This window comes from Meleagris gallopavo, chromosome 19 (genome assembly GCF_905368555.1).
Source record: "Meleagris gallopavo chromosome 19, MGAL_WU_HG_1.1, whole genome shotgun sequence".
NCBI classification, from domain to species: domain Eukaryota; kingdom Metazoa; phylum Chordata; class Aves; order Galliformes; family Phasianidae; genus Meleagris; species Meleagris gallopavo.
The window spans coordinates 4871239-4894804 of record NC_139422.1 but is presented as its reverse complement, the minus strand read 5'-3'; the positions used below and the strand labels follow the sequence as shown (position 1 = coordinate 4894804).

Genomic DNA, 23566 nt, shown 5'->3' with positions numbered 1-23566 from the left:
TGCTCAGTGAGTGGGAGCAGAGGGGAAAGGGAAGCATGCTTTTGATTCTTCCCCAGATTCAGCTCCTTGATCTCCGGCTGAGGGAGAGATGTGAAGCAACTTCCACCTGGCTCCATAGCTGAGTGAAACTACAAGTCGGTGTGTTTTGGGGGCTGCTTGGAGAGCCCCAAACATGGGAATTCCCACCCCAAACCTCAGTCCTGCAGGGCTGGCTGCAGCGCAGGGCCCTCTGTGTGCCCATCCCGGATTTCTCCTTCCCCACTGATTGAGGACTCATGTCCTGTGCGGTTCCTAAAACATTGTCACATGTTTTTAGAGGCTGCACACAGTGATCTTCAGCTCTGGGAGGAGGGGGGAGGCTTTGCCCAGCCCTGTGCTCCCTGTTCCTTGTGCTCTGACTGCTGGCTGGAGGAAATGAGGAGGGAGCTGGCTCTGTCCTGCTGGTGGCAGAGTTGTGAGAGGTGGACTGGGAAGGCAAGGGGTGACATGGTGTGGTGGGGTCAGGGGAAAGGCCCGGCTTGCAGGGAGCTGGGGGGAGTGGGGACATGGCCTCTCCCTGCCCTGTTTTGCAAGCCAGGACCAATGTCTGAGGAATGGAGACATCTGGACCCCATTAGTGAAATACCAGTCTTTCCGCAAAGCTGGTTTGTTTTTCCTCTGCCTCTGAAGAAAGGAATTGAAACTTAAAATGTCTTAAAGGGCCCGGCGTTGCGTGTTAGTGGGGAGATGGCTGCTGATGCTCTGGAGGGGCCTTGAAGGAGTGTGCTGGGGAATGGGAGGGGAAGGAAAGAGGGGCCAGACGGGGGTGGAAAGTTGGCTCCCCACTCTGCCATACTGCCAAAGCATTTGTGTGGTGTGTGTTGTGTGCTCCCGAGTTCTGTTTTTCTTCCTGTCTCCACTCAGGGAGGCAGATGTTGGGCCCTATGCAGAGCTGCCCCACGGGCAGCTGGCCTCCCCCAGAGCCGGTGACCCCCTGTGGTACCTGCACCTCCCAAGGGCTGGGGACTGCAGGCCAGTGTGGGAGGGAGAGGCAGGGAGGAGCCTGCCTTGGCTGCTGGCAATATAGAATGTTTCCTTGCTCAGGGAAGCCACAGAGTCCCCAGTGCTGGAGCAGAGCAGTACCACAGCATGCTGTCCGGCTGCTCAGTAAGCATTGTAGCAGATGTGCTACAAGGACTTTATTCAAATAGTGCTGCCTGAATCCCCTGTGAAATCCTCAGTGCTCACTTCATCTTTCCCTCTGGATGCAAAAGAGGGACTGCCAGAGCATGTGGTGCTGGGGAGCTGGCAGGCAGGATGCAGTGAGTCCTGTGTTGCTGTCAGTAAAGCTTGCTGCCTGCTGGAGGGACCCCGCACTCCCTGCTCTGTCAGTGTCCACAGGAGTGCATGTGCAGATGGAGAGATCTGCTGTTCCTCTGGCAATTTGTGTGAACGTGTGATACAGATGGACCTTCTGTCCTCAGGTAAATCACCTACTAGAAACGTGGGATTTGCATAATAGATGACTACATGAGAAGAGCATGGCCTTACTTGCTGTGTGCGTGCATGTGTTGCATGCACTGCAGCTGCCTTGTGATTCCTGTCTGTGTACAGGAGGGATGGGTGCAGAGTTCCTGGTGGCTTCAGGTTGGATATGTGAGGATGCTTCAGATTCTTTATGCATCGTGTTGGTTCCTCTCACATCACTTGTGCTTGGGCTCTCAGTGCCTTTCTTTTGGTTGGAGCACAAAGGTACTCTCTTGTTCTGGGAAGAACATGACCTCACTGACCGCCATTGGCTGCTTATCCTGTATTTTTTGGTGTTTTGTACCCAATTCTACTTAAGAAATAAATACATTGATCAATAGTGAAGTTGTTCCCCTGCAGCACACGCATGCAGCCCCCGCCTGCCCCACCTCTGCCCCACCAATCTGTGTCCTTGATGCCCAGGTTAGCTGGTCGGAATCTTTTCTTTGCTCTGATTCCCTCAAACTGGTGACGAGGTGGTGCCTCTGATCCAGCTGCATCCTGGTGTTTGCACCCATTTCGTTTAACAAGCAGGTCTGCTTGGAGGTTTTTCCTTTGCTACTTTCACAGCACTCTTAGCTGCTCTGTGAAACATCTTTACATCATCTGCGTAGCTCTTTGATTCACTTACTTTCTTCAAAAGAAGAGTTTTCCCCGGATAAACTCTTTTCTCTTACTGAGTCCTCATTTATGCTTTCACTCACTGTTTCTCTTTTATTTTCCAGACAAACATCAAAGCAAACACAACTTCCAGAACATTCAAACTTCCAACTTTCAATCCTTTAGTTTTTTTTTCTTTTTTTAAAACATCAGCATTCTTTAAGATGTGAATTCCCCTCTCTCCATTCACCTTTCTCTGCTCGATCATGCCTTCTCAGGTAGCAAAGTGCAGTGCAGTTGTTGCTCCACCAGGCCCTTCTGTTTCTCTCTGCACTTTATGGCAAAGCTTAGCACGTGAAACAAGCTATCAGCGTAGCCATCCCTGGGACAAGTACACAAAGCTGAAAGAAAGGATGGATGGCTGAGAAGGGAATGAAGGAGAGGTGGAGAAAGAGTAAGAAGAATGTGAGCAGGCTGGTAAGCAGGCAGGTAAAAGTGATCGAGCGTGGCTTCAAAGGGTGCTGTTATCCTCCCAGGCTGAGGGATGGGTGAACTCTGCATGCAGCTGCCCCCGCAGCCCACCCTCTCCATGCATGTCCCTCTGCCGTGCAGGTGTTGCCGTCCCCGTGCAGCACTGGCAGTGTGTGGTGTATCCCAGCACAGCCTAACCAATGTGCAGACTACTGTACAATCTCGTAGTCCTGAACAGGTAGTCTGAACACTGGGCAGACGGAGTGGAGCCTCTGTGATCTGCTCTCCGGCTATCAGCAGCTCATTAGTCCTTCCCCTCCCTGCCTTTGGGATGGGGTTTTGGGGGCAGAGATGGGGTGAAGGAATGTCCAAGTCCAGATGGAAGAAACATCCTCTTTTTGGCAGCTGAGAAGAGATCTCGTTCCCTGTATGCTTCCAGTTTGGAGCAAGCCTCCAAGCTCCTTCTTCCTGCGCTGGTGTCCAAAGGCTGGTACCTTGTTTCCACCTAGAGTACTCTGCACCTTCCTATAGAGAAAAGAAAAAATAAATCAATTACTGCAATTCTAGGAGGAAATGTGAAGTTTTGGCTGTCGCCCAGGTGTGCAGAACTTGTTGCTTCATTCAACTCCTCTTCTCCTTGATAGATCTGGCAGAACAGCTGGTGGAGTTGGGTGGGGAGGATTCCCAGGCCCCAAGCACCCTCAGCTCCTCCTGCCCAGCTTGTCCTGTAGATCGGCCCTTTGCCTGGAGTGCGGAGGAGAGCTCAACCCAGATCGGCCTTTGCTTCCAAGTCCTCAAAAGGGTCCTTTGACCCACCTTGGCCAGTTGCCTGTGCAGCTCGCCTTCGGCTACTGCAGGAGCAATCCACATCCCGTCTTTTTTTTCCCCCCACCATCTCTGGCATTGCAGAGCCTCCCTCCCTCCCTCTTCTGGTTTTTGCTCCCTCCCTTCTTGCTTCCCTTCTGTCCTTCTGCCTCAATTGACGTGGCAGTGGAGAGCTAACTAGACTCGAGGGAGGAGCTTGCTGGCTGCTGGGAAGGCCGGAGGTTGGCAGGAAGTGAGCCGGCTGGAGGGTAGGGTTGCGCGGGGGAAAGGAAGGTTCCCTACCTCGCATGGAAACTTGAGGAATGCCGTTGCTTTCTGCGGCGCTTGGCTCCCATGTAGTGATTCCAGATGTTCCCTAACCCATGTGGTTTGCTCCCTCTCTCCCCGGTGCCGCAGGCATAAAGAGGTCTTTGTTTTTGCCGCGTGTCTCCCTTCCAGCGTCGCCTTCTCTTCTGTGCACGCTGGTGGACGCTTATGATTTGTGGCTAAAAATACAAATACCCACAGCTCCCACTTTGGCCTTAAGCGTGTAGCCAAGCCTTTCCTTTTCCTGGAGGTGTGCAATGCGTTGCGCATGTGCGGTGCTCTGCCTCATCCAACCAACTCGACACCAGGGATGTTCCAGCTCTGCCTGCTGCTCAGGCATGGGGAGAAGTGCACACTCACCCTTTGCAAAGGCTGACGCCACTGCTGTGACTCGCTGAGGTCACGATGGGGCTTTGGGGTGTTACAGGCCCTTTGGTTCTTAAGCTGCTCAGTATTGGTATCTTTTCTAACACAAGCAGTGATGGCTTCCTAGGGGTGCAGGCAGCCCTGCACTAAGCTGCATGCTTAAATCTGCGTGTGAGTTCAGCTGCTATCTGACTCTGTACTTGTGAGCAGGTGAGAAATGGGTGTGCAGCTGATTACCATTGCTGTGCTTACTAAGCCAGCAGTAATGATGGTGATTAATCACATGAGTCCAGGCCCAGTGTCTGCAGAGCTTTTGAACTAAATCAGCTTAAAATCTTAGGATGTGTTGTTTAAGTTAAACCAATGTAGCTTTCCTTTGTAAACAAGCCATTACAGCTGCTTTGCAGCTTGGAGCGCTGATCAGTGTCCAGTAATTTATGTTAGTAAAAATTATGCTCTGAGGGTCGAAGAGTGATGCAGGTGGGCTGTGCTCTTCAAAACTGATGGAGATGTGTGCAAGGGGTCACTGGGGCTTCCTGGAAGAGCTGCAGCTCAAGAATTCAGCTCTTCTAGCTGCCTTTTCCTTGTGAAAATGAGACACAAGATGAGTGCTTGGTAGCATTTCGCCTGGAGAAGGAAGGCGTTCAGTTTGAAACACTCAACTTGGTTTCAGAGAATCCAGTCTGGTTTTCAGAGGCTTCTTCCTAACAATTACATATTGTGTATGTATCCATGAAGAAAGTTTACTCTCAATTCTGATGTTTTTCCATTTGAGAATTACTGAGGAGATCCCAAAGCGTTATAAATGATTTCACTGCAATCCCAGTCATCTCTGGGGCAGCGTTGTTTACTCCATCTTTTGTTTGCCCAACGTGAAGCTTTGCCTTTTATGAGAGGAGAGATTAAGCAGTTTAAGAAAGATGAATTGCCCCTCATTACACATGGCCACAAATCAAAACACAGCAGTGCTCCTTCCCCCATCCCCACAGACCCTCATCTCACTGCAAGAGGAGGTGCTTGTCATAACAGCTACAGGGAAACCTTTAATTACTTTACGTTCTCTGAATGCAAACTGAGACCTAATAATTCTGTCAATTATTTTCTTAAACTGTGAGTGCCAATTTCTAACCTTAGGGGAGCCCACACATGCATCTGCCAGCATTACTTCACATGTATTTAAGAGCAGAATGTAACTCGCTGCTGGGACAGTGCAGCTGAATGGAGGAAGTGCTTTGAGTCAGGCTGGCTTGCTGCCCACTGAGTCCTGTGGATTTCTTGGAGGTTATAACCGACGGGATAGCAACAGATATTCAGATAATTGTATAAACCTTCTCTGCCTCTGGCTAAAACTGGAGTTGTGTGAGATCATCAGGTTGCAACTGCAGCGTTTCTCTCCCAGCCTGCTGCTGTGGCTTGTGCCTACAACTGGGAATGGCTGATGTCCCTGAACTCCCTCCTGGCAGTGTTCACTTCTCTCTGCGTTGGTAGATGTGAAGTGCAGAGCTGCATCTGTGTCTGGCTGTATCTGCACCATGCTGGGGGTGAGGGGGTAATCCTTTGCCGTGTTCTCTGCCTCTGCAAGTGGTTTGCTGTTATCTCCTTGCAAATGGTGTAACTTGATTAGGCACAGCAGGCAGATTAGGGGAAGTTTAACCCCATGTCTGCAATGTTCCGTAGCCAGCACAGCATCCACAGTCCTTCTCGTATGGTCAGTCTGAGTGCTTCTGCCCCCTCTTTGGTCTCATGGCTCTCCAGGTTCACTTACAGACCACGTGCACGTCTTACAGAACCAACATTACGCTGATGAGAGGGAGTTTGATCCTTTTTTTTTTTTTTTTTTTCCTGCAGATGAGGGAAGATCTTACGAGCCTCCTGGGATCAGACTGGGGGCTTCCAACACCGTGTTTCTCAAACTACCTTTCCCACTTCAATATGCTCTGACTTTTTCTCTCCCCATCTCTAATTCTTGAAAGTTTAAGAGAAGCCCTTTTCCCCTCTTGGCCAGGATGCTATTCAGCCGTAGCACATACTGCTGTATTACTAACATATGGGCAGAGGGCTCAGCCAAAGTTTTGAGAGGCTCAGCCCTTGGCAGCTCGTTCCACACTTTCCTGTCTCTACATTCAGGAAATGAAGTCAGAGTGTTGATATAAAACAGGCTGGGCTGAAAACTGAGAAGCTGGAAGGGCTTAAGGGGGGAACTTACGGGAGGTGTGGGGAGATGGAGAGCAGCAGGGGCTCGTTACTGTGTGCAGCATATGTGGGGTGGGGGGTTGCTGCCTTGCAGCAGTGACCTCCAGTTTGACTGCTGTTTTTTTTTCCTATCTTGGAGCCCAAAGGCTATGATTTTCTGCTGGCAGGCAGTTACACGGGTCTTTCCTCTGGTGTATGGAAAGAGTAGCATGCAGAGATAGTGCTGTCTTGATCGCTTGGCAGCATTTATACAAGAGCGTAGAAGGGGTGAAAGTAGAAACTCTGGCAGAGAGCATGCATTTCCGTATCTGGGACGTGGGATTCCCTTACTGTTTGACTTTCATCCCTGAAGAATGACCTTATTGCTGCGTTTCCATGGAACGTTGTGGTTCTGACACCACAGAATGATTTTTCTCAGACAACTTTCACATCAGGATTTTACTGCTTCCGAGGCTCTGTTAGACATAGGGATGGGCTGCCTTGCCTGGAGAGTTAGCAGTTGGTGTACCTCACTTCTGGATCACTAGTTCAACCTGACCCAGTGCAGCCATAACTGAAAGCAGCAGAAAGCTGGAAGCTGTTTGTGGCTTACAGAGCCCAGAGTGGTCTGCGTGGCTGAGAGCAGCGCCTGCCTGGCACATCTCATCACAAAAATGCTTGCCTATCTAGAATCTAGCCTGGCAATGTTCAAAATTCCAGGGGAACTTGCTTGGGAGAGCTTTCTTGCTTTAGAGATCACTATCTTTTTGGAGAAAGAACACAGAGTTTGGCAGCTTCCCAAGTTCTCTCTTCTGTTTTCTGGATGCTACTTCTTGTAAGGATATTGCTAGATTTATGCAACAGCAATTAGCTGATATAGTTTGATCTCTGGGACTTCACTAAGCTGTGTAATGCCTGGTGTCCTTAAACTTGAGCTGATTTAACTGAAACTTTGGAGGACAATTGGACTGGTCTTGCTCTCCCGTGGGTGATTGAGCTCAGCAACTCTGTCATCTGCTGCTCTGCCCTGCCCCTCTCCTCTGTATGCATATTTGGGATTTCTGCTCGCTGGCCATCTTGTTTTTTGCTCTCATTTTGCGTAAAAGTTTTTTTTTATTTTTTTTTTTTTTCCAATTAATGAAGGTCTGCAGACAGAGATGCTCACAAGAAAGCAGTCACACTTGGATTCTTGCATACACAAGCATGCTTTTTCTGTCTGGTCTTGGGATAGTTGTGTTCTGTCTCTTGGAGACCAGAGTGATGGCTCCCTCTCTTGTTATTTTGGTGTATAATATCCAGCTGGAAAAGGTTCAGAATGGGGATTCACCCTGAATTCACACCTGCTAATTTGCTGTAGAACCAGATTTGAAACTAAGCAGGAATAATGATTTCTGACTTAGCTTTGATGTTTAGTTCAGAAGCTAAGATCGAGTTTCTTAAAAGAATGATACCTGGGACCAAAGCTGTTAGGTTGGTTTGGTGGATGCCTCGCTCTGCTTTTAGCTGGAGATACCTCATAGGAACTGTGCTTGGAAGGTCGCAGGTGGTGTTAATGGGGCTCCTCCAAGCTGTCTGAGGGTCATCACTGGAACTTTAGGCTGTGACTTCTGACAGTTGCCAAGTAGCAAAGAGCCCATTCTGCTTGAGCTTCCAATTATTTAGTGCATGGGATTTTCATTGAGTGCAATTATTTGACTTCTTTTCAACCCAGGAAGTGTTCAAGTAGCTCTACAGTATCCTGTATTGTAACCAGAGCTGCTATTGATCTTTTGATTCATGTTGTCCTTAAATAAAATATTATTGGTTACTGTGAATCCTTTTAGAGCATAGGATGGTGACGAAATGAAAATCAGCTTAAGGAGGTGAATTAAAGTCTGTGGAGCAGGAAGACCCGAGTGCTGTGCCAGCCTGGGTTGGGAGGACCTCCCTGTGCTCCTGGTGCCACGAGGGCTGCTTTGCTGACTGGAGCCTCCTCCATCCCAACTGAGCAGAGCCTTTACTAGAGCAGTGAGTGACTTGTTACTGATCTGCTTCTCAGGAGAAGGAGAAGAAGTACATGTTGCCAGTGGACAACCTGAAACTACGAGATGTTGAAAAGGGGTTCATGTCCAGCAAGCACATCTTTGCTCTCTTCAACACTGAACAGAGGTATGCTCACATCTCAACACACCAAACTGTTGAAGCTAGGGGCAGGATTTATACAATCTTAGCGAAGAAGATTAGAGATGAATGCTTTTAGAGGTGTGCATCCACCTCAGATAGCTGTCCTTTAAGGATAGTTGCTGGGAGGGATGGGGAACTCTTAAAGAGAAGTTGAAGTACAAATTTATTATCAAACATGATGGTTCTTAGTGCACAAATAGGGACATTCATAGCAGAAAGGGGGACCCAGGTTGACTGAAGAAGTCCAACAGTAAGCGGAATTGAGAAGGTAATCTTTCAGTCCCTGCTGACATCCTAGCTTTTAGGGTAGAGCTGGAGGCTTGAAGGTGTAACTGATGGGGACTCAGACCTGCTCATAAAAGATTTTCCTTCTCCCTCTGCGAAGACATCGTGAGGGTGTCAACAGGGAACTATGTGTATCTGCCTTAAAATGATGAGCAGATCCCCTGGTCATTTGATACATCTGTCAAATATGTGCAGCTGCCTGTTTTGCAATGGGTACGAGTGAAATGTTTGTCTGCTCAGGAATGTTTACAAGGACTACCGACAGCTGGAGCTGGCCTGTGAGACCCAGGAGGAGGTGGATAGCTGGAAGGCTTCCTTCCTTCGTGCAGGCGTCTACCCAGAACGCGTTGGGGTAAGTTACAGCCACGTCAGGAGCAAATCTAAGGTTTTTTGCTTTTCTGGTGCTTCCTTTAAGGAAGCCAGGCATCCTCAAAGGTAGGTAAAGCAGGCAAAGGCTGCCTTGAAAAACCCTCTCAGCTCTTATGTTCTATGGGCAATAAATCCCCAGTAGAAGGGTCTTTGCGTGACTACTAAGTGGTATGTGTCTATTGAGCCCAGGCACCATTGCTTCTCAGTGTCATTTACTGTACAGCATTATAAGGAGCTTCCCAGCTTTTCTGTAGTTGTTATCCCATTCCTTTCCCCTCCCAGTAAGGGAGTTCTCCCTGTTCCTCTTCCCTTAACCTCATCCCGCAGTGCTATTGTCAGCATTCTGCTCTGCTTTATAAGTGTTTTAGAGAACAGTGCTATAAGTTCCTGTTCCAAGTTTTTCCTGTTTCTGCGTGAGAGGAAGCTGCTATAAATAATTTTTCCATTAAAAAAGTGATAATTGCTTATCTGTTTGAATCTGCTGCTCCTAATAGACTTCTTGCATTCATCTTTCCTGTTACACTTGAAGATAGACTGCATTTCTGCCAAAATGTGTTTCCTGACAATCCGATGTGGTATGAATATGAAGATTAGGGACTGTGGGCCTTAGCAGAGACACGACTTCAAATTGGCTCTGAACCAGGCTGGGCCTGTTAGACACATTCATAAAGGCCATGTGCCACCTATTGGTGTGCAAATGGAGCGGCGTGACAAAGAAACACTGGTCTCTAGTTTGACTGTTTCAAAACCCAGTGTAGGGGGTAACAAATAACTATTGTAGATAAGTGTTAATTGCCCTTTATCACTAATAACATAATTTCCTTTGCAGAGCATCCCATTCTGATTTCCAATTTAGCTAAGCAATTACATTGTTCCTCTTCCAGAGTAACTTAGGTATTAATATGTTGTTAGTGGGATTGGTTTTCTGTCTGCTCAGTGCTATTTTAACATCTTTTCCAAATTCTAAGACCAGCTAAAAATCTTTTTTCATTTTTGTCCCTTTTTTGTTTTAATTTTTTTCACATGTGCTCAAACTGACCTGCCAGGACAAGGACAAAGTAAGTCTGATCCTCCCTATGTTGCCTTCTGGGGCTCCCACTGTATATAGTTCTTTTTTTCCTTTTGTCGCTGATTTCCAGGAGGCATTTGGTTCTCCCTTCTTTGTACCTTCTGTTGGATGCTGCTGTTTGTTTCTGTTCTTGATCTGAGTTTTCCTGTTTTTTTTTTTTTCCTTTTTATTTATCTTTTTTTAATATGATTTCTGGATCTTGTTGGAAATCTGTTTTTGTTCTTTTGACACTCATTTTTTTCTGAGTTGTCCTGTTTAACTTCCACTTCCTTTAGCTTACATTTCTCATTAAGGGCTTCTATTACTTCATTATGTAAGATATTCCTTGGAAAAGCTCAGATGGACAAAGGAATTCTCTCTTTCTGGTATCTTTTGTTCCCCAAAGCAAAAGTAGATAAGCAATCTATTTTCTGCAATACTGCAAATCTGTCACTGAGATGGTTTAAATAAAAGTTTTTCCTTAAAATCAGGTTTCTTTGTAATAAGCATTGAGAAAGGCAGCGAAGGCTTTCATGGTCCATTGCTTAGAGATTGATCTCCAATGGGTGAACCCTGGCAATTGCTTGCTGTCAGACAAGCACACTCCTGGCTTTCCCTTAAAGAAATCCAAACAGTGCATTTCAGGCAGGGGAGACAAGAATCTTCTGCTTTCTGCAGAAGAAAAGATAGCAGCAGCTGTGATGCAGGATATTCAGTTAATGTTCTGGAAGATTTTCTAGGTTATTCTGCCTGCTTGCAGTCATCTCACCTCCCTGTATCTGTTTCCTCAGTTGTATAATGATAAGGATGCAGTGTGTAGGAGAGCCTTAATTTATGGTGAGTGATTCTCAGGTCTGAAATGTATCTGGGTGTGCAAAGTAGAGCTCAAATGAAGAATCTCCCGTGAGGCTGTAAATGCTAGAAGTCAAAAGTATTGCTTTGGGTATTCAATGGAGTCGTGGCCTGTGAACATTGGTTAGGAGTTGTTGCCTTCCATCTTTTATGGGGCTAATTCCTACATAAAGAGCATCTTTACTGTTAAAGTTTTTCAGCTCTAGAGAAAGATTTGCAAGCTGAGCTGTGCATTGACAGTCACAACTCAAAAAACAGGTTTAAGTTTCCTTGCACGCTCTTCCTGCATGTTCTTCCCCCTTTTTTTTTTTTGAGCTGTTATGGAAGAACTAATTTTATACAGTGTTTGAAGAATTGTTCTGTTTCTGCCTTTCTCTGCAGGCCAGTGAAGCAGAGGAGAATGGATCAGACAGTTTCATGCACTCCATGGATCCTCAGCTGGAGAGACAAGTGGAAACGATCAGGAATCTGGTGGATTCCTACATGGCAATTGTCAACAAAACCATCAGAGACCTCATGCCGAAGACAATCATGCACCTCATGATAAACAATGTACTTATCACCCTGACTGGTAGAGATGGAGAGCCGTAGGGATGGGGAAAAATAGGGAGAGGGCAGAAACCTGAAGGCAGCTTGAAAGGAGGTTTGGGGTGGGGGTGGAATGGAATGGAATATTCTAGAAGATGCTGGCAACCGATTCCCTCTGTTCTGTTCCTCGGCAGACAAAGGACTTCATTCATTCGGAGCTGCTGGCAAACCTGTACTCCTGTGGCGACCAGAATACTCTGATGGAGGAATCAGCAGAGCAGGCCCAGCGACGTGACGAAATGCTGCGCATGTACCATGCCCTGAAAGAGGCCCTCAACATCATCGGGGACATCAACACCAGCACTATCAGCACCCCAATGCCCCCACCGGTGGACGACTCTTGGCTGCAGGTGCAGAGCGTACCGTCTGGACGCAGGTACCAGAGGCTCAGGGGGAGAGCCCCGCAGACCTGCCCGACGCCTCTTAGGGCTAGCTGGGGCCTCCCACTGAGACAGAGGGGCTTCTCTTCCCCTCTTCTGCCTGTGGATGGAGAGTTGTGGATATCTGTGCGGGGAGGCTTCTGTGCCTTGAAAGCTGTAGGGCTGCTGCATCTTTACAGAAGATGTGGAAGCAGACTGTTAGAAATGTTTCTTAGGTCAGGTGGGGACTGAAGTAGCTTTGAAGGCAACATTAAACCTGACGCAGCTCTCAAAAGCCAAGAGTTGTGCTTGAAGTGATATGGAACTAAAGAAGGAACGCTGAAAGCAGCATATGGTGATAGTGGCGGGGAGGAATCCCAGGCCTGTTGTTGCAGTTGAATGTCTCTGTTTGTTTCTCAGGTCTCCTACGTCCAGCCCCACGCCGCAAAGGAGAGCTCCCGCTGTGCCCCCCACCAGGCCTGGCTCTCGAGGCCCGGCTCCTGGGCCACCTCCTGCTGGTGGGTCAGCGCTGGGTGGTGCCCCCCCCGTGCCCTCCAGGCCAGGTGCCTCTCCTGATCCCTTTGGGCCCCCACCTCAGGTTCCTTCTCGACCTAATCGTGCTCCTCCTGGTGTTCCCAGGTAAGTCCTGAAGTGTGGATCCAGACAGGTGGGGTGTGTCCAAAATTTGGGTAGCAGTTCTGGCAGTACCTATTCTGCCTGGACTATATGAGTCAGTTGGAATGCTTGGTTTGGGTTCAGTCTTGGGCTGTCTGAATTTGATCCGTAGGCAGGAGCCTACAGCCACTCAGGTATCGTACAGATGATGCAGTGCTAAGGCAGCTCTTGAGAACAGAAGGGCAGCCTCCTCTCCGAACCAGACTCCATGCGCAGGTTGGGGGTAGTGGACCTGGTACCTGAGAGCTTTAATAAAACAATCAATTCTTCTGCTTGCAAGTAATAGGTGGTCACCAGAAAATCACAGGACTAGAGTAACAGCATACCTTTCAAGACAGTTCCCCTCTGTATAGAATTCCCCAAAGTCTGCAGTTGCCCTTCTCCTGGCAGAGTTTTTTCAAGGTGAAGTTAGAGAGGATTTTGATCTAGGATATTTAGATGCTTTTTTATTAGGTGAATATTGTGATAGCACTGGCAGGGAACCATTTTTTTGTAGACGTTTTTGTTGTTTCTGCAGTCAACTTGAATGTTTTCTAGCCTGAAGGGCTCAGGTGACACAGCTTTGCTTTCCTGTTAGGAACTGTAACTCCTGTCCTGTTCAGTCACTTCATACGCCCTTCCATGTAGTAATAAGGGGTTATCCCCTGGGAGGCTACACACTTGGTCCTGAAGAGGACCAGGGAAGCAATGTGGGACCAAGAATGTGTGTGGTTGGTACTTGATCTCCCTGTGAGGAAGAGAAAGCAATTGCAGCATAAAGAATGAATACAACCATAACCCCCACTCAGTGACACGCTTGTGGGAACATTTCCCTTGGGTGGTAGTGCCCCAGCTCTTACCTGGCACTGCCTGTTTGGACGGGGGTATTCTCAGGCTGCATGCAGCCCAGAAGCAGATGAATCCAAAGAGATAAATCTGTTCCTGACTTGGGTGTGTGCAAATAGTTTTACTTTCTTGGTGCCTCTGCCCCAGTTTTCAGCACGTCCTCCATTACCTACCCACTTGTGCCTCAGTACTGCTCCAGGGACTGCAGTCCTGCAGGTGGCACCTGTGGATGTCAGCATGCTTTTGCTGTGTATTTTTGGCTCTTGCTTCTTTGTGAACCTGCTTCTCCATATACTTCTGTTTTGTGGATTTGTTTTTAGTATAGTTACGTTTTGTCCTGTCTTCATCTTTCTACTTTCACAGTTTCATTTCTTCACTCATGAAAAATATTCTATATACCTGGTCATGATAAGATTCCCCAAATGGCTGGAATGAATTGGCCTTTTTTTTTTTTTTCTTTTTTTTTTAATGAAATCTGTCATAGCTTACCTTAATGGCTTTTCTGCTATGTGTGAAATAGAAGGGTTTAGGGGAACACGGGGAACTGCACAGGAGCAGCAGAAGAAAGTGTTTCATGCTTAGCAACCCCTTGGTGTAGGAGGGCTGGAATGCATGCTACAGACTGCCCTGATCTGGAGTTGAGAAAGTTAGTTCCTGAAGTTGTGAAGTGGAGAAGTTCTCATGCTCATTTTCTGATCCCCCCTCTCTGATTCTTCCAGTCGTTCATAGACTCCTCCGGATCCTGATACCAGCTTGTCATTTGAGTTCACTGATGAATGGAGAATTTCCAATGACAAGGGACTCTTTCTCTTCTTCTCCTGTATATAGAATAAGAATGTTCCCTGCTAGCACTTGGACTCGGGTCCTTCTGCCATGGGTGAACGAATGCCATCTCCACTGTTGCTTTTTTAATACCCATCTTTTTCCTTGCTAACTGGGCTCCACTACTTTGTGTGTGTGTGTGCGTGTATGTGTGTGAGAGAAGAGCTCATGTAGGTGGCATGAGTGGGCTCTGGGAGCTGGAGGTGCGTGGTGGTGGCTGGGTGTATGCTATGTGCATGTGATACCTGTGTAAAGTTCAGCTGTGTGCTTGTGCCACTGTTTGTGGACGCATCTGATGTTGTGGATGACAAACTTAAAGACGAATGTTGCTATACTTTTCTCGTACGCATATTTGCACAGACAAATGCTTTCACATACAAACACCACTTGGTCTATTTTCTTTCACAGGAAGGTTCTCCTGCATGTGATTAAGTACAATTAAGGCTGATTTTCTACCATGCCTCTGTACGTAGCATTTATTCAGAATTTATGCAGAAGTCCGTGATACCAAACACATACCCTTGGGAGCTGCAGATAATGCCAGGTCCTGTCTCTGTGCAGTGAAGGGCTGCATTTGGGCTGGATGCCCACTGGAGGAAATTGTTTAGTTTTCCTAGAATAGGAAGCTGTAAAGACACTCTTCCAGGTACTTAGTCTCTTCAGTGTAAAACAGTTTGACAAAAACTGTAGGTGAAAGAGTTTAGGCAAGTTCAAGGGAGAAATAAGAAAGTTTAAATGACAGTGACTTAACTACTGGAAAAATTTGTTGAAAGCAGTGATTGGTTCTCTGCTTTTTGGTAAGTCTGAGGAAAAATGGTGCAAGCAACCAGCATCGCTGCAAGCATAACTTCTGTGTTTTCAGACTTGAGTTATTCAGGAGGTCAAAGTAATGATCTCATGATTAGTGACCTTTTAAATGTCACTGTCTTCTGGGCAGTGCTCAGTGCACCATGACACCTCCTGCTCTTCTGAGCTCTCTGTTCAACTCTGACACTTAATATACGGTCAGGAAATGGTCAGAAGATATAAACCCTCAATGAGTGCCAGGTCACCCCTCCTGTGCCCAGGTAGCTGGTGCTGAGATCTGACTTGAGCAGGTGTGAGTGTGCTCAGGGTCTCAGTCTGGATGTGCCAGCAGACCTGTGTATCCAGCTGGGTGGGAGGACGAGCAGCAGCTGGTGGTGTGTGGGTAGATAAACTGTGCACGGCAGGGTTTTGGGTGTGTGTGAAGATGAGGCTGTGAGTGGATGTGAAGTCCTGCATGGCTGAGTGCAGCCCTACCCAGCAGTGCACACTTGTGTGGTGTTCTGGGAGGGGGGGGCATGCGAATGTGGCTCTGTGCAAGCGCATGTCTGTCTGTTCCACCTTCCTGACAGTCTGTTTGGCCTCTGCCTTGAACTGTCTGAACTGCCATGTTGATTTCATGTTGTCTTTCAGAATCACTATCAGTGACCCCTGAGGACTGGCAGCCACGGTACGTTTTGCACTCTCTCTGCGATGCATGAGTCACTGTGTCCCCATCCTCCATCACTTTGCTCTGCAGCTTACCTCTGCTGCCTCGTCCTTGTGTTAGTCAGAGTCCCTTGTCCAATGAATCATGTCTGCCAGGATCTCATAAAGGGAGGAGTCTAGAACAGAAAAGCTGGCTGATCAGAGATGGAGAGGCTGCTTCAGCTGCAGGAGCTAGGAAAACCCCAGTACCTGACCTGTGGTTACTGGAGGATCCTTTCTCTGCCCTCGGGTAGAGGAGGTGGGATGGGGGAATGAGCTCTGGCAACACGGTCTAAACGGTGTGTCTTTCATTTGGCTTATATCCACACTGAGTGGGAGGTGAACTGAATGAATTCTGTTTTGATCCTGTTTGTCAGCTCTGTTAGGATAGAGGTACAGATCTGGGGAGCTGTCAGTTCAGACTCCTCTGCTTACATTTTAATGTCTCACTGGAGAAGTGCTCCCTTCCTCAGTGTGCTTGTGAAAGACAGGAGATGTTTGGGTCATCAACAGCAGGACTTTGCTGTATATATATTTGGGTATAGGATAACTCTGACACTGAATGTTCCCTGTTATCCTTCTGTCCCATGATCACAATTAGAAGCAGACTCCCTTTGCTCGTTCTCCACTTGACCCTCTACCTCTTTTTACTTTTCTGCCTCTGTTCAGTCTGCCTTTCCTCCTGTGCTCTTGCAAGAGAGAGGATTTTTGTGATCTGTATTCTCCCTGAAACTCTGCTTGGGTTCCTGCCTGCTTCCCTCTCCTATCTCTCCCTGCATTTTGCAGCATTGTATTTCCTCTGTAACATAGCAGGCTCTTGGGCCAGGCTCGTGTCCATTGTGCTGCCTTACATTCAAGGGCCAGTTCTTCCTTGTCCCCTCAGTGGTGCAATGATGGAGTCTGAAGAGGGAGATCTAGCAAATTCTCTCAATTTTTTCTACTTACAAACCACTAGCCCTATCGAGCAAAGAGGGAGAGGGGTAGAACAGGGCAGATGTGACTGTTTGGGTCTCCTTCCCCCTTTCTCTATGTTTAGAAGTGAAAGGTCTGACTCCAAGAGGAGTGGAGCAGCAGCAGCTCCTGCAGTTTTCCTTGATGCTGGCTGGGGGAGCATGTGCCAAAATCCTATCTTAATAGGAATGGCACAAGTTGCAGTCCCTGTATCAGGTGAGGAGAGCTCCCAGCAAGCCTACATCTACAGTAAATGGTGTCAGTGCTGCATGTAACCAGCTGAAGCAGAGATGTGCTGCCTTGCATCACTCCAATGCAGTGATTGTTCAGTGGTTGATGTGTTCTTTAAGGGCGTCATCTGTCAGTCCTCCCCACTGATGACATACTGCAGAGGTGCTGGAGCAGTCAGCAGCTTCCTCCAATGCTCTGCCTGCTGCAGGCATCCTGGCAGCTTGAGAAATGTGCATTGTGGTAAATGCAGAGAGGCTTTCTGGTGTCTGCACCCCTCTCTGGGACTCGCTGTTATGGGGCGTTCTGTTCTTAATCTGACACAAAGAGCACCAAGGAAATAAAAGTAAAAAAGCACCCCAAGCCTTCTGATAGCAGTGTTTGGCAGCCCAAGTGAATAAATGCAGTGTTTCACCATCTCTGTTAGGTTATCATAAACAGAATTCGCAATTAACTTGCTGGTTCCTGGAGATGATAAGGGATGTGACAAGTGGTGCTGGGGCTGCTGCCAGGCTCTGCCTTCCTGCATACTGGGGGCTGCTATGAGCTTCCCAGCCAGCAAAGCTTTGCTCCTCATTCTGAAAGAAGAGATTGGTTTTTCAGTGTTGTAAGAGGGCTTGACTAGCAGCGTAGAGACAGTCTGAAAGAGCATTGCAGTGGTAAATGGTTACAGAGAGAGAACTTTTTTGTCCTAGGAAATAGTTCTCAACCTCTCTAACCTTACAGGGCAGATAGAATCATAGAAGACGATGTGTCTACCTGAGTAATGCTGATGCTCCTTTCAGCCCTGTTTGTTATGGTGGGATCTGATGGCTTCCCTTGCCAGCTTCAAGGATCCTGTTTTGAGTGAACCCACAGAGATCAGGACAACCAGACCAAACTCCTTGTGTGCAAAATGCCCTGCAAGCATTTCAAAAAGTGCCTTCTGAGATGCAGGGCAGCATAGCAGCATCTTGCCAAAACCTGAGCCCAGCTCTGTAAAGTATTAAATTCAAGTCTGCCATTCCCATGAGAATGTGAGCCACCAGGTGGTGTAGATGTGACCATACCAACTGTGAGCACTTCTGGAGGTGCTGTACAAATCCCGTGTGCCATGAAGCCCATGGTCACAGGTTTCCCAGCTGTAACTCGCTGCAAGTTTTGCTTCTAAGAGATGAGTATTTCAGCACCCACTTGTGATGCCCATAGTTTCCAGATTTGCTCTATGTGAAAAGTAACTCAAGTGCCATGCTGACAATGGGATCTTGCAGTCCCCATTGATGTTCTCAATCAGGGAAATATTTCCAAATGTTTTACTGTCTGAAGATTTGTTTTCTGTTTTTTTCTAAGGTATCAGTACCCTAGGCAAGTAACGAGAGGTTTTAGTTGTTTTGAGATCTGGGTTGAATCCATATAGAGAAATAAACTGCTGAGGTTTAATAAACTGGGCCATAGCGTTGCTGTGATTCATTCTCTGAGGTGAGGCAGTGTGCCCCAATTCATAGGATAGTGGCTCTTCTGGTACCAGTGTGATTATAGGTTTGCTGCCAGGGCAAAGCACTTCTCTATTACGTCAGCATAGCAGTGCAGATCTCCTCTGCCTTTCTCCCACCCTCCCCCTGAGCTCCTCTTGTATTGGGAGCACCATCATTTCCAGCACTCAGTTGATTCCCTGTAATCTAAATTAAAGCTTGTCAGCGTGGAAGTGTTCAGGCATTAATTTAGTGACACCTGGTTCTGTTTGATCAGCGCAGATGTTTCCTCTTTATTTACTCCCATCCTGTTTGGTTTGCACTCTGCATTCCAGGCAGCTTGGATTGTAAAACCACTCTGGATTGGTATTGAGCAATTTAATTATCGTTACATCATTGCCACGCTGACTCTGCAGGGAGCACTGAAGTAGAGGGTGAGAGCAGAGGGATTGCCTTGTACTTTATGCTGTCCCCCCAGTCCCTTACATGATGGAGATCCTTGAACGTGAACTTGTCCTCTCTGTGATTAAATTGCTGTCCTTAGACCTAACTAAAGTATCAGCAATTAGCTGAAACAATAGCAGTGGCTGAAGCCTTAATGCAGTCAGCAGCAGTTGCATTTGCTGACCCAAGAAGGATAGCAGCTCAGTGTCCTGTATGGCAGGGGGGACTCAGGCTCTCATAGCCCCAGGGGCAGAGGATGGTGCTCCTCCCAGCCAGCCCTGCAGCAGTGCATCTCGGGCCCATCCATGCTGTGTGATGTCATGTGCTTGGTACAGAAGCTCTCTGTTGGCCATGCTTCTCAACTCTCATTCCAGAGGCAGCACCCCCACTGGCACCGAGTCTGCATTTGATGAACAAATACAGCAAAGCTGTATGTCCAGCAGATTGCCTGGTGGTGATCCATGCTGTGCAGAAAGCCCAGGCTTGGGCCCCATGCAAACTGACACACCTCCTGATAGAGCTGTGCTCTTCTGGTGCTTTGTGCCTCGTTTTTTTTCTCTTGCTGGCTCAGGCGAGGTGGAGAAGCATGCGTGATTGTGACTGCGATTGCTGTGCTAACCACAGTGTGTGTTCTCTTGTTTTTTGTTTTCTGCTTTTTCACAGCAGAAGGGGCCCTGCCTCACCTACTCGACCTACCATAATCCGACCGGCTGAACCGTCCCTCTTAGATTTATAACTCGAGGCTGCAGACAGCTGGCGACGAGCGCCGTGCTGGCGGCTTCCCATCCCACCTCCCTTCCACAGCCACAGTCACTCCTCATCCATCCCACACCAGCCTCCCCCCATCCCTTCCCAGTGTGTGGTACGGCACTAGCCTAGTGATCGAGCTCTTCGTCTCCACTCGTGCGTCCCGTATTGCTTTGTGAGCGTAGTGTAGCCTTCATTCAGTGGCACGGATCCCAGAAATACGGGCTCCTGGGAGAGATCAGCCACAGGGACGTCCCTCAGTCCGCACTTGGCTGTCTGTCCTGTTCTCATCCGCCTGTCTGGCCTGGATCAGTGTCCTGCCTGCATCACCTAGCTGTAGCACCACCTAGGACTGAGCTGTAGTGAATTCCTTGTAGTTAAGAAGATACAAGCGTGACTTAGAAGCAAAAACGCTGTCGAAATGTGACGCTCTTAGGAACAGATTAAATGTCCTGTGTATTAGTTTGACTTCCAAGGTGCAAAAACTCATGTTGGGAACAGTGCAATCTACCTTATATCAAAGCGAGGCAGGGAGGTGAGGAGGGGGAGCTTGATGGGGAGCACTCAGACCTGGTGCTCAGCTCCCATCAGAGCCGGGGGATGCCGTGGGTGCAGCCATGCTCCTGTCAGGCTGTGCTCCCTCACACTGGGCTCAGCCCCAACCCGGTGGGGAGAGGGGATGGCTGCTGCTGCTCCCCCTGCAAACGGACCAACCCAATGTTTTCAGGGAGTTTGCTGCGTGATGTTCTATTGAAGCTATTTCTGCTTTGAATAAGTACATCTTTCTGTGTTTTTTGGGTACCGTGGTGACTTCTTCCGTAGCCTTTTCTTGCATGTGGATGGTACGTGTTTGGGGAACTTGTAACTGTTGCTTATCACAACTCATTCCCTTAAGGCTTGATTTCTACTCTTCATGTTATATGTATTAAAAATACTACAAAAAAAAAAAAAAAAAAAAAAAAAAAAGACTTCAGCATTAAAAATATACCACCCTGTGCATCTGGGCTGTTGTGTCTCCGCCAGCAGTGAGCCACCCGTGTCACAGCTGATTTGCATTTAGGTTATCTTTTTGCAGTGTCTTCAGTTTCTGTTGTGGTTCCTCTATTGTTCTGATGCCAATTCCTTTCTGTATTTTAACCATTGTTTTACTGCTTCTCCCCCTCTCCCTTCCTTTCCCCTTTTCCTGTTTTGTTTCCAGCCGGCCGGGTAAGGCCAGTCCCTCCCGCCCGGAGAGCCCCAAGCCACCATTTGACATGTAGTGCTGCTCCCTCCGAGACTCTTTGCCTGCTCTTAGCTGTTCTGTCCAGGAGTGTTCTGACTCAGCTCTCACCCCTGGTTTGTTCTGTTTGTATTTGTGACACACACCTATCGGCTGTGACTGTAGTAAAGCTGTTTTTGATTCCCAGCTGCTTCGAGGAGTTGAAATTGTAGTAATGAGAAACGTATCTTTACTGTTATAAATATCTATAAATATATATATATATAAAGATGGAAAATCTATATATGTCCAGGTGTTTAAAGCCGTTTTGTGCTTCCATGTGGATATTAGGAAACGCTTCAATAGGGAAAGAATATTGCTATACATATATATATAAACATCCTGAGAAGTGAACCAAATCCCAGTGTTGAATTTTTGAGCCGACTGTTCAATTCTCTGCTGTGTGCAGTTGGGTTCCTGTGTTACCCCAGAGCTGTGGGTGAACGTCTCGGTGCTGGTGGTAGCTGTGCTGCAGTCTGTGATCTACTGTCACTCTCGTTAATTGGATGAAATAAACTATTGTTTCTGTATAATGAAGGACTCTACAACTAGAATAAAACCATCTCTCTTTCTCTTGCTCTTTCTCTGGGTGATTTCCAACCTGTTTGATTATAACTGAGTCTTTTCATCCCGTAGAGCTTAGAAAGCTCTGCATGCATGACAGGAATGGAGACGCGCAGCAGCAGCCAGGCGTTGGTGGCAGCTCGGCGGGTGCAGAGGTGAAGGCCCTTCTCTGCTGTAAAGGGAGGTACAGTGAGGTGTGTCAGTGACAACACAGAAGGTGGGAGTCCTGCACACCACACGCTTGGTTCTTACGGTGGTGTTTTTGCATAGGCTTGGCTGTGGGATGCAGTGAGTGGGCAAAGAGCTGTGGTTTCCCTGGCAGGAGCTGTGCTTTGGGCCTGGCTGTGAATGCAGCCCACTGCCGGTGCTGCTGCCCACCTCAGCCCTGCCTGCTGCTGCCACGGTGTGGGGGGAGCTCCCTGGTAAGATTTGGGTAAGCTGTGTCTCTCCCTAGAGCTCCTAAGTGTGGTGGTTGCTGGGAGGAGTTGGGGAGCAGCCCACATCTCCAGCACTCCGTTCCTCTGTGCTGCAGCTGTTTCTGTCTTTGCCCTACTCTGTCCTATTGCTTCACTCTATCCCTGCTGTGACACACAGGCTTGTTCTTAAAGAACATTGTATTTCAGCTGAAACTGTGGTTAAGGTAGACAGTGTTACACTGCACAACAGAAGGGTGTTATCTGTTGGTTGTGCTGTACAGTGGGAACCTCCTGGGCCAGGCAGGAGGGCCTCCCCAACCACCTGCAGCCCCTAGAACACTTCCTGCCTCCAGCTGCTCACTGTCCACGCAGCGCTTTTGGCCTCCAGCATTTTGGGGCAGAGGCAGTTTGGGTGCTGTAACTTAAAGCTGCAGTGTCAGCTCAGCAATAGTTATCACTTGTGTGTCTGCATGGAGCTCACTCCGAGTAAAAGTAGGGTCAGGGAAACACATCTCGAGTGAAAAGGATAAAAAGGAATCAGAGGCTCATGGGTGAAGCTAAAAGCCTGGAGAGAAATCTCAGGCCTGGCAGAGCTCTGGCTACAAGGAAACATTCATGAAAGCGAAGGGGAAAGGGCAGCAGTACTAAAGCAGCAGTTTGTAGAGCTGTGCCTGTTTGTTGTTTGTTTTGAATAGGGAAGAATTTGTTTTTTGCCAGATTTCAAGGAGATCTGAACAGAACACATCTAGCCAGCACCCATCTGAATGAGTTTATTCAGGAAGCATATTTGTAACAGCACTAAGTCACCTCTGCACCAGCCTGCAGAGCTGCTACAATGGTCTCCTTCACAGAATAGAACACCCAATAAATATTTATTCCATTTATTATAATCTGTTTAAGTCACACCCCTGCCCTTTTAGTTATGATACAGATTATGAGCAGCTCCAGCCTGCAGGTCAGCCTTCCCTCCAGCAATATACAGCATTTTACACAGATACAGTATGTACACAGCTCGTGTTGTGCCATTCACAGACAGCACTGGAGACATTCAGATGAAAAGTTCAAAAAAAAGAAAAACAATTTCCACATTCCTCTGGTGGGTTCACAGGAAAGCACAAATTGTTCCATACACACTTTTCTTTTCATTGGGGTCAGGGGGGAGAAAAAACGACAAAATGAACCATTTAAAAAAGCCTTGATCTACTTTTGGCATTAAAAGAGAAAATCCTCTTACCATATTGCTAAAGCTCAGCCACCTGGACACTGAGGAAGAATAGTTGTTTTTCTAGGTTTGGTTTCTTTTTTTCCTTTGTTGTGGTTGACAAATGCAAGAATTGGTGCTGCATTCATGTGGTTGCACCTCTGTGCTTGGCAGCTCAGCTTCCACCACCACGAGCCCAGGGTTGTGCTGTGGGATTGCATGGCTGCTGCAGTCAGGGCCGCTGCAGTTCTCCCCAGAGCTCTGGTGCTGAGGCTGTAACCGTATTTCAAAGAGGCAGTTTGTGCCTGAGCCTTTAGGTGTAGGGGTGTAGGTATCTGTGCACTTCACCTGAAGTCTGTACACCTAAGGGAGCTGCATTGCTGCAACTTCAGGAGCTCTGCACTCAACGTGTTTGCCCCTTACTGAGGCTGCCAGCTTCAAGGCTTTGTTTGGTACTACTCTGCTGCTGCTGTGTGCCAGCAATGTAAGCAGGGAGAAAGGATGCTGGATTCCACCTATTTAATACATTTCTTACCAAAATGGGAGAAGACATTTAAGCAATAGATAACCTGGAGTCCAGGAA

General features: G+C 47.7%; 1 protein-coding gene across 8 annotated transcripts in view; it reads left to right on the top strand.

Moving 5' to 3' along the window:
- The window catches only part of DNM1 (dynamin 1), a 59723-nt gene extending 38344 nt beyond the window's left edge, over nt 1-21379 (top strand). Inside the window, exons 15-21 of one of the 8 annotated variants that reach the window (XR_014887245.1) lie at nt 8285-8394; nt 8935-9046; nt 10110-10121; nt 11345-11515; nt 11686-11901; nt 12331-12549; nt 19464-19807. Coding sequence is in view for 5 of the 8 variants with exons in the window: in XM_085239200.1 (XP_085095326.1) it covers nt 8285-8394; nt 8935-9046; nt 10110-10121; nt 11345-11515; nt 11686-11927; nt 12331-12549; nt 19461-19533 (939 nt within the window). In the remaining 3 variants the exon portion in view is untranslated. Of the gene's footprint in view, nt 1-8284; nt 8395-8934; nt 9047-10109; nt 10122-11344; nt 11516-11685; nt 11928-12330; nt 12550-14129; nt 15651-19460; nt 19808-20742 lie in introns of those variants that run through there. The other 7 variants (XR_014887244.1, XR_014887247.1, XM_085239204.1 and 4 more) reach the window with 7 other exon arrangements.
- The last annotated feature ends 2187 nt before the right edge of the window (nt 21380-23566 follow it).